The sequence below is a fragment of the Procambarus clarkii genome, chromosome 16 (assembly GCF_040958095.1).
Source record: "Procambarus clarkii isolate CNS0578487 chromosome 16, FALCON_Pclarkii_2.0, whole genome shotgun sequence".
Lineage (NCBI taxonomy): Eukaryota > Metazoa > Arthropoda > Malacostraca > Decapoda > Cambaridae > Procambarus > Procambarus clarkii.
In genome coordinates, this window is record NC_091165.1 from 23,034,243 (window position 1) to 23,045,109 (window position 10,867).

At 43.9% G+C, this 10,867-nt stretch overlaps 1 protein-coding gene across 2 annotated transcripts in view; it reads right to left on the bottom strand.

Moving 5' to 3' along the window:
- LOC123760064 (follistatin-related protein 1) overlaps nucleotides 1–10,867 on the bottom strand; it is a 181,570-nt gene that overhangs the window by 14,104 nt on the left and 156,599 nt on the right. For both annotated transcript variants that reach the window (XM_069325300.1, XM_045745496.2), the window contains exon 2: nucleotides 7,316–7,360. In XM_069325300.1, coding sequence (XP_069181401.1) covers nucleotides 7,316–7,360 — 45 coding nt within the window. The remainder of the gene's footprint in view (nucleotides 1–7,315; nucleotides 7,361–10,867) is intronic.

Genomic DNA, 10,867 nt, shown 5'->3' on the forward strand with positions numbered 1-10,867 from the left:
AAAGTTTCGCGAGAGGAGAAACGCTGCACGGTGGCCTGACCCACCTCGCTGGCAACAGTGTCAGGCCCATGTTAGGCGCCAGCAAGCGGTCCGTCACAACAACATCCACGAAAGTTTAGTGCCGCAAGTACAAGCCTATCTGCGAGCGGTACTGATTTGGTCAGTTTTAAAAGGGGAAAACGTGATGTTGTATATCTAAATCTTTCCGTTTATATAAGCTATACAGATGCAACATTTTGTATTTTGTTTATCTCTCTTAAGTATATATACATTTTGCTTACTGTTTAGTACATTCATATGACTAGCTAGCATTCTTATCGCCGCCCACTAGATGGGTGCGGGGTGCTTCATAGACCAATGGAAAACATATGTAGCCGATTAACAACAAATGTAAATTACTTAGCTTAAAGAACATTGGGGATCAAGTTCTTGAAACCATTATATGTGACTGTAACCTTGAGGTTACCTTGAGATGATTCCAGGGCTTCCATTTTGCACCCGCAAGATAACATAAGATTTTAAGGGGTGACAATGTTAATCTTTTTGTTTGATAAGCTGTTCACTTGAGACGGTTAAGCAAGTACCAGCTGTGTCTGGGTACAAGTGACAGGTTAAAGAACCCACCGGATTTTCTTCTTATTGGGGAGAGTTGTACATGCTGCTATGGCGGCATGTCCACTCCACAGGATGAGTGGCGCTGCCCAATAAACTCGACCCTCGGGGCAAAATTTAAAATTCCAACCTCCAGGGCTTAGTGTCCCCGCGGCCCGGTCCTCAACCAGGCCTCATCGTTGCTGGACTGGTCAACCCGGCTGTTGGACGCGGCCGCTCGCAGCCTGACGTATGAGTCACAGTCTGGTTGATTACGTATCCGTTGGAGGTGTTTATCAACTTCTCTTGAACACTGTGAGGGGTGGGCTAGTTATGCTTCTTATGTGTAGTGGAAGCGTGTTGAACAGTCTCGGGCCTCTGATGTTGATAAGAGTTCTCTTTCAGAGTACCTATTACACATCTGTTTTTCAACGGGGAGGGGAAAGGGGAGTATTCTGTACATTCTGTCATGCCTCCTGGTCTCAAACCTTCCTGCCACCGTCCACAGGATGTGTATGAAGTCCATATTAAGCCAAACTAAAACATAATTAAAAACTAAATACAACGCAGATAATGTAACATAATATTTTCGTGGTGACTGTGGCGGCGGCGGAGGCTGTGGTGGTGGTGGAGGTGGTGGACGCACTAGGTCAAGGCTGGGCGGCGCTTGCTGGAGGCCAGGTGACGAGGCTCGGTACCGCCAGGCACAACGGGTTGCTGTTACCGATGGAGTTAACCAGACCACACACTAGAAGGTGAAGGGACGACGACGTTTCGGTTCGTCCTGGACCATTCTCAAGTCGATGGAGTTACAGTCTGTCTCTGGTAGACTGGTATAGTGCTTGTCCACAGTTAGTTACCGGGAGAAGGGTGGGGGGGGGGGGGAGTTTCTGATAGACTGGAGGATATCTAGTTTATTCCATGTGGATCCTATAGCCATCCTGTGGGCACAGTGGGAAAGTTTATAGTCAGACTTGGGGTTACTTGCTCTATGTCCCTAGGTAGTTACTTAGGATAGAGATCCTTGGTCGTGAATTTATTTGATAAAACTTAGCAAAACGAAAACTGTGGTTCACTTCCTGAACCCATTATGTGCCTCTGTAACCTTCCTACCACTGCTTAAATGAAATGTATGATGTGCATTATAAAAGGAAATCTCACTTTGTTAAATAAAGATAATGTTCATTAATGATTCCCTCACTTTGCACCATCAAGACAACAGGACTGGACTATTAATCTCTGTTTGACAATCAGTTCATCGTCTCATCTCCGTCTGTACAGTTTTACAATATGAACAATCCAGCAGGTCTTCTTGCTGCTATGGCGATACCCAAGATACTGTCCAATAAACTAACCTTTCGGGGCAAAAGATGACTTTAAATGAACTCAACTAAACACAACAATAAATTGCTTATCTGGACGCGGCCCTCCCTGCCGGCGCCAAGTTTAACATTTAACAATGCCTTCAGCACAGAATACCTATTACTTAAAAGTTTAGAGGCTTTTGGTATTGGTAAAATTGCTTTGTTGACAATGAGTGTTTAAGGAATGCGATTCCAGATAAGAGTATAAGCTTACGACAGAGAAGGAAAGGAGTGAGGCAGTGTCCTTGTAGATAATGAGGGTGGCTCAGGCCGACCCAAGACTGGTGTGGGCGGCGTTCATGCTTCCCAATCCCTTCTTCTAGCTCCCAGGGTGAGTCCAGGTAAGGACAGAGGATATGAATGCAACTACTTGGACTATCATCGGATATCGAACACCGACCTACAAGAAAGGAAGCCGTCGCTGTACCTAGACCAGTCGAAGTGGTAAGGTAGGATGAGTTCAGGGTAACCCCATTCTTTTGCCTCTACCACTTCCACCCGTCCCTTCCTGTAACAAGGTCATCCCTGTCCGCCCCAACACCCTTTACCCTTCTCAGCACCACAAGCAACTCCCAATATAATTTAGTATTGTTTTCTTTGGTATCTGCGATGGATATAAGGTCTGAGAGGTCGCTCTTCAGCCGAACGTCTACCAATTCATTTGTGTGGAAATTTGAAATCTTTAATTTTCAAAGAAACAATAAGAGCTATAGAGGAATTGAAAGATAATTCAGGAATTAAATGCATTTCTGAAGAAAAGTGTTGTGGGAGCTGGTTCTATTTCCTATCTCCAGACAATTGAAACCCTCTACACAATATTCTGCCGGGACAGAAATGATTGGACAAATTCCTTTCACCTAATGACTACTCACCTAGCCGTAAACAGATACCCGGGAGTTAGTCAATTGTTGTGGGGTTGCAGCCTGGTGGGAGATCAGTAGTTCTACCTTATAGGGAGGGGAGGGAATCGATACCAAGCTAACGTATATACATACACAGGCTGCCTGTCCCCCCGACAAAACTTATTATTATTATTATTGTGGTAATCTGAGTGCACAGAACTGACCAATATACAACTAATTCTCATTGTAAACACTTGGTTCACGGTGGACCAGAGGAGCCAACAAGGAAGGGGAGCAGAGGCCCTCAGTGTTCCCTGCAGAGTCTTGGGCGGAAGGTGTTGGGAGTCTGGTCGTGGTGGAGAAGGAGGAGGTGCATGTTAAGTGGCTGGTCAGTAAAGCAAATGCATGAGTCGAGTCTGGTCCGTGTCAGAGGCGCACGTGACGAGTCACCTCCACCGCAGGAATGCAGGTGGATGTTGCGAGGAAATTGGCTTTCTTCAACCACACACCGACGTCTTGATTTACACTTACAGGTTTCTAAAGGCATATAATCTCTCTCATTTTTATTGATCTTCCCCCCTACCTTCCATCTACTCTACCCTCCTACAGTGTCTACTTTTCCTCGTAGCCCCCCATCAACTCCAACTCCCCCCCCCCCTTAAATAATAACCCCCTCACTCCTTATCGTAACCAAGAAGAACAGCAACATATTCACACATCTCCAGGGCCAACGTATGACCAATAAGTACGTAGAGATAACCTGGTGACCTAAGATGGCCCTGGTGATGGCTTGGCGTGTCTCTCACTATCTGTGCTCCAAAGGCGGAGATGGACGCAAGCTTTGTTGCAATCTAGGAATGCTTGCAAATGCACGTCAAAACGGGCAGGGTGTGTGTGGGTGGGGTGGGGGGGTGGGGGGGTGAGAGGACGGGCGTGTGGGCGGGTTTGAGATATGGTGGGTTAGAGGCAGCTGGGTGAGAGACCAGATGGTAAATTGGGTGTTCTATGGAGGCGAGTTTCTGAATAAGACAGTTGGGTAATTAGATGTTCTGTGTAACTAGTCACCCGGAGTGCTCAACGCCTAATTGCTAAACCTAACAGCTAGCTATATATATATATATATATATATGTCGTACCTAGTAGCCAGAACGCACTTCTCGGCCTACTATTCAAGGCCCGATTTGCCTAATAAGCCAAGTTTTCCTGAATTAATATATTTTCTCTAATTTTTTTCTTATGAAATGATAAAGCTACCCATTTCATTATGTATGAGGTCAATTTTTTTTTATTGGAGTTAAAATTAACGTAGATATATGACCGAACCTAACCAACCCTACCTAACCTAACCTAACCTATCTTTATAGGTTAGGTTGGGTTAGGTAGCCAAAAAAGTTAGGTTAGGTTAGGTTAGGTAGGTTAGATAGTCGAAAAACAATTAATTCATGAAAACTTAGCTTATTAGGCAAATCGGGCCTTGCATAGTAGGCTGAGAAGTGAGTTCTGGCTACTAGGTACGACATATATATATATATATATATATATATATATATATATATATATATATATATATATATATATATATATATATACATACACATACAATCACTTACACAAATACACACATCAATAATCATTTGTATCACAAGTGATTCAACAAGAGGCTCACAACAGTCACTATACGAGGCACTTTACATCTATGGTGAGTCACACAGTTACTAGTCTTGCTCCACACCCACCCCAACTGGGCGGCAGCTTTACAGTCATGTGCAGGCTGCACCTAAAGTCAGCAAATTTGGGATACTTCTCTGGCGTGTGTTTTTGTGTTGTGAATATAAATGGTTGAGTGAGAGACTGTAAGGAATATCCCGATAAGCGAGTTGGTGCGACTGATAAAAGCTCACTCGCAAACACGTAAGCATAATGTGTTTAAATAGTTAGCAAACACTTGAGTATTCGTAGACGTGTGGGAATGCTGAAAGGAATGTGCAAGAGAAGGTTTTGCTGTGCACTAACCTATTCTTATCTGCAGGATCAGTTTCCAGCTCTATCCAAAGTTGGAAGACAGACGAAAAAGAGGAGATATGATCCCTACATACAAAACAGTATGAGGAATCGACAACGTTGACAAAAAGAGAATTCTTGAAAATTGCAACTTTTGGAACAAGAGGTTATAGATTCAAGCTAAGGAAACAAAGATGCCAAAAGTTATTTTTGTGCATTAGACGGTTGGAACAAGTTACGTCAGAAAATAATGGAGGCGAAAACCGTCAGATATTTTTTTTTATTTTTTTAAGCGTTATATGATAAAGAGTGCAGGGAAGACGGGACACCACGAGCGTAGCTCTCATCATGTAACTACACTTAGGTAATTTTTCACACACACACACACACACACACGCTAAACAAGGGGGCACGGATGGTGGGCTTAAGACCCAGACGTGTCTCAGAGAGGTTAGAAAGTTTTCTGTGTAGTGTAAGGGTAGTGAGTAACTGACGTAAAGGCGCAGGTTGTCAGGGCAAACTTAATTCTCAACTTTGAAAGCAGGCATAATAGGAAAATATGTCAGGAGTTATTGCCTTAGACAACCAGCGGCTAGAAAACAGGGGTCCAAGAACTAGAGCGCGATTCTGCAGCCACAAACAGGGCACTCGGTTCTGCAGGCACGCACATAGGTGAATGAATATGAATACACACACACACACACACACACACGTGTGTGTGTCCATCCGGTCCTGTGTCCGCATATAGTATGACGGCGCCCGAGTGTTGACACCGTACCTGGCGCCCTCACATGTATCAGGCGCCCTCACATGTACAAGGCGCCCTCACATGTACCAGGCGCCCTCACATGTATCAGGCGCCCTCACATGTACCAGGCGCCCTCACATGTACCAGGCGCCCTCACATGTACCAGGCGCCCTCACATGTATCAGTATTCGAACCCAAGTCCATTATACGGTCTCCAAACCACTATACCGTCTCCCCCCACCACTTACGGTCTCCAGACCAATATACCGTCTTCCCCACCACTATACGGTGGTCCAGGCCATATACAGTGACCTGGACGGTCTCCCAGCCACTGTATGGTCTCTTGGCTGCCCGTCCTTGCGAGCGTTCCCAACTTCAAGAAACTGTCGGACTAAAGTGCTCTTATCCTAAACTACCAGAGGACCCAAAACAGAAAACGGGACAGTTTATCATTTTCGCGAGCCGCTTCCATTTTCTAGCACGACAGTTTTTGGTCTTAGGTAGAGTATACGTCAAAAATGCGACGTGCTATTAGGAGGGCGGGTTACTCTCGGCCACTGAACGATCTCCCGATCTTGCCGGGAGAGATATCGGAGGGGAAAGGGGGTGTGGGGAGGGGGGTGTGGGGGTAGAGAAAGGGATAACGGTCTTCAGCCCATGACTCACGGGAAAGAAGCAATGACGATAATTGAGGCGAACACCAGGGACGTCTTGGAGGCAGACAAAAAGATGTTTTTGTCTTCTTGTCTGTCTGTGTTTTTTTCTCTCTCCCCCTCACACACACACACACACATACACACACACACAAGGGTAGGCGAACAAGGGGACACAGGTGGAAACTGAGTACCCAAATGAGCCACAGGGACGTTGGATCTTTTCAGATCTTTGTCAGTGATCTTTTTCAGTGTCAGAGTAGTTAACGGATGGCATGCATTAGGAAGTGATGTGGTGGAGGCTGACTCCATACACAATTTCAAATGTAGATATGATAGAGCCCAGTAGGCTCAGGAATCTGTACACCAGTTGATTGACAATTGAGACGCGGGACCAAAGAGCCAGAGCTCAACCCCCGCAAGCACAACTGGGTGACTTCACACACACACACACACACACTCGGAGATTTTAACGGTAGGATATGAAACCATCCACAAAAGTGTTCTCCAGCATGAGTGAGGTCCTCTTGTCCCAGCCACCGGACACCATCCTCCCCCCTCCCTCCACCCCATCGTCACGAAACATGTGATGTGTCAGGTATGGAATTGGGAATCCGGAGGGAAATGGGGGGGGGAGGGGGTCTGCCCCTTCAGAGAAATATACGTCATGGCCATGTGCGCGCATCGTAGGAGAAAATCATTTTCTTCCCATAATGGTGGGTTAAATATTTTTAGCGATGCGTCAGAACTGACGTCATAACGTTTCATTATATATTTATTTTCCAAAACGTAACAATGAGGTGATTTCTTTGTTAATTACCGTGGATTTATGCATATAAATTAATTTATTTTACATGTGGGTGTACTGAAGTAGAATTTATGGGAACCCGAGAGATTTTGTTGTTATAAAGATATAACTGCCCGAAACGCTGTGCGTAATAGTGGCTTTAGGCATTGTATGTACTAGCTCTATCTATAAAGCCAACAAACTTTGTAAAATCTCTTTATGTATGTACCTTACCTAAATAAAAAATTATTATTATTATTATTATTATACGATGTTAATTTGAACCAGAGATGGTGTAGAAGAGAAACTGTAGAGGTTATCGTACTCACCGCTGCAGCTGACGCAGCTGCCAGACACACGATGAGTAACCGCATCTGTAAGGAAGACAAAAGGTAGTTAAATCTTGTTCCAGATGCATTCTTTCACAAATGTGAAATAAATTCAAATATTTAAATAAATTCGTTATAACAATTGATAAGCACGGACCTACACACAAGCCCATAATTGTGAAGCAGCCCGGAGATGATTATAGTGTTTAAGCTTCGCTGGGAGAGGTTAAACATTAAATGGAAATTGTAAGAAATGTCACGCTTTTGTGTCTCGATATTTATCTGGAAGTGACAGCTGATTGCGTAGCGTGGTTCCGGATTGCCTGTGAGAAAGACTCCACACAAGACACGTTCAGTAGGATGGAGATACTACATGTATATGCATGCCAACAGGTTTTACTTGTTAACAGATTGAGTTTATTCAACAAGCGCCCTTGATTTTTAACTGCGTCTTCTATCTATTTATATCGTTATATATCTAAGTTATATTTATATATCATTCTAACTCTATCAATCTATATATCAAATCATCTCTCTCTTTGTCTGTCTGTCTGTCTCTCTTCCCTTTCCCCCCCTCCACACTTCAAAGTCTTGAGGCATTACTACTCCGCCACGCACTCCTGCACCCGGTGCCTGAGTCCCACGCTGTGATGGTCATGCTGCAAGGTTTTGTGACCGCGCACTTCCTTTCCAGTTCCCTCTAGACAGCGGCATTTCAACACCAATATACTTTACAAACTAATTATATTTTCAGATTGCGTGCAATGTTTCTATTTTTTTCAGAACAGATGCATTTTTGGGAGTCATTGCAGTACTGATTGTTTGCACGTTGCCTCGTTTGAATATGGTTTCTACTGCCTCTTCCCTCCCCACTTTCTTCTTAATTGGAGTTTACATATGCGTAAACTGCACAAGTACTTCCGCATGCTTTTTTTTCCTGCTAATAGTAAACCAAAAATGTATCCCTTGAGACTTAACAATTTCTACTCTTGAGAGATGGAATTTGACTGCAGGATGATGATGATGATGTTTAATATTCGCTACTCAAAACAATAAGTTCCAGTAGCACGGGCTATGGTGAGCCCGTGATTGCAGGAAATAGGGATTTTTTTATAGGTCCACAGTGGTATTATGAGGTTAACCATAGTGAGTGAGCAGGAGCGAGACACTGGAGCAGACGCCGTTCCTCACACTCGTGCCAGCCTAGCGGGACCACAGGCTGAATGAGGCTTCGTCGCTAGGTTTCTCTGGCACTGATTGATTCATGAAGCCACCCAGGAGGTAGCACGGGCATGAATAGCCAGTACACCTGGCAGCTTTGTTGTTTTAGATTCAGCTACTCGGAACAAAATGTCCATGTAGCACTATTATAGTGAGCCCGTAATTGAGTTGTTATTCGAGATAACCGTGTTACTGTGATAATTATCACCATCATTTCACCTGGCATCATAATTTCATGCTTTAATTAGAAGGAATGGTGAGGGGGAATGAGAAAGGGAAACGTGGAGAAGGAATTTAGAGTGGGAATGATGGGGGAGGAGAGTAGAAATAGCCTAAGCTACTCTATCCTTTTGAGATGTATTTCTTTCTTGTCTCATTAAACAAACTTGAACTTGAATGAGGGGAGGGGGGGACTTCAACGCTTTATAGTAACCAATGAGTTGGATGATGCGTCAGGGATCCTGACGGGGATGTAGATGGGGGTTGGCAACTAAATAAAGAACTTGCTCAAGTTTTGCCGGTATAGGAAGAAACGAAGCCGTGCGATTATGGTAGCTTTCACTAGCAGATGTATGTCAGCAAGTGGAATAGGCTAAAAAATATAGTTGTACAGACAGATTCATACAGCTTCAAATGTAGATGGGACAGAGCCACTAAGGGCTCGGGAACCTCTACGCCAAAAGACACTAAGCACTCGTAATTTCATACCTTACTAAAATGAATACCAATGAAGTCCTACAAAATTAGGATTAGCTATGCAAATGATATCCTTCAGCATACCAAAACCCATAATTTGAGACAAAGAATCTAAAATTATATACACATACCTGAAATCTTGACCTTGTATCTTCACAGAAAATACTTAGGTGCGCAACAAATTGGTACTCGCTTTACGGGCTATTCATGCCCGTGCCACCTCTTGGGTGGCTTAATCTTTATTTGGTACTCGCAAGCGAATCTCAAACGCTATATCCAATAGGAAATCACGCCTATCCTTACATTTCATATAGTACTTACGTTAGTTTTTATTTTCGTGCGTGTACTACAGGGGAAATTAAACCTGCAATTTTAAGGGCGGGAAGCTTCAATTTTCACATTTAAATTCCTCTTGGTTGTTTCGGTGCTGCAGAACAATCTGTTTAAGTTGTACAATTATTTCAATGATCACAAGTGTTTTTCAAGGTGTCTTGGGTAGAGTCTATCTGGGAGTCCTCTTGGCGCCAGCGTCCACTATAGTCGCGCCTTCCGCAAAAACTTGGACCAAAATATCCAGCGGAAGAACCCACTTACTTCACGCACTCAAGTACATGCATTCACGTACGCACATGCACGATGTAATGTAAGCAAGGACAGCAGAGAGAGAGAGAGATATGAGCACTTCGTGATTCTCGGTCACTACGTAGAGTATTAGAAACGTAACTACAAATGTGCTGGACACATTATTACACTTTATGTTTCTCACATTGAAAAAAGCAACAGCATGTGTTCTTGGCTTGATATCATTGTATCCAGCAGCCTCAGAGTTTTCCCTCCTACAGCTCATTTGGAGCCTTATCCTACTTGTCTGTGACGCTAATAAAGGAAAACAAGTCCCCAATTACTATTGGGTTCACTGGGGTGAGCATTGAGGAAATGGTGCTCAGTCATTCCACCTTTCCTATGTTCAATCCCGGCTTATCTCACTTGCGGGCCGAGTAAGGGCGTTAACAACTTCACTAAAGGATGCTAACAGCAGCTGGCATTGTAACCGAACTGACATACTTCCCTTCCTGGGTTATGCTTTCGGTTTAATGAGCTCTTCTGCGGGGGACTGACTGCATTGGTAAGCGCCCTCAGCCAAAGGAGAGACGAGGTGTCAAAACATGGAGGGTAGAAATAGCCTAAGCTACGCTATCCCTTTGAGATGCATTTTATTGTCTCAATAAACGTACTTGAACTTGGGGCGTCAAAATATTTTGGGTTTCTACTAACGGCGCTGTTTTGTTTTCTTAATGTTTCAGCAGTGGTGGTGTTGTAGTGGTGCTTGTATCTTAGCAGTACTGACCTAGGTGGATTTGCGGAGGACGACCTACAGTTCTCGAATCCTGGAGCCAGATTCACGAAGCAGGTACGCAAGCACTTACGAACCTGTCCATCTTTTCTCAATCTTTGGCGGCTTTGTTTACAATTATTAAACCGTTAATGAGCTCCGAAGCACCAGGAGGCTGTTTATAACAATAACAACAGTTGATTGGCAAGTTTTCATGCTTGTAAACTGTTTAATAAATGTAAACAAAACCGTCAAAGATTGAGGAAAGATGTACACGTTTATAATTGCTTGCGTAACTGCTT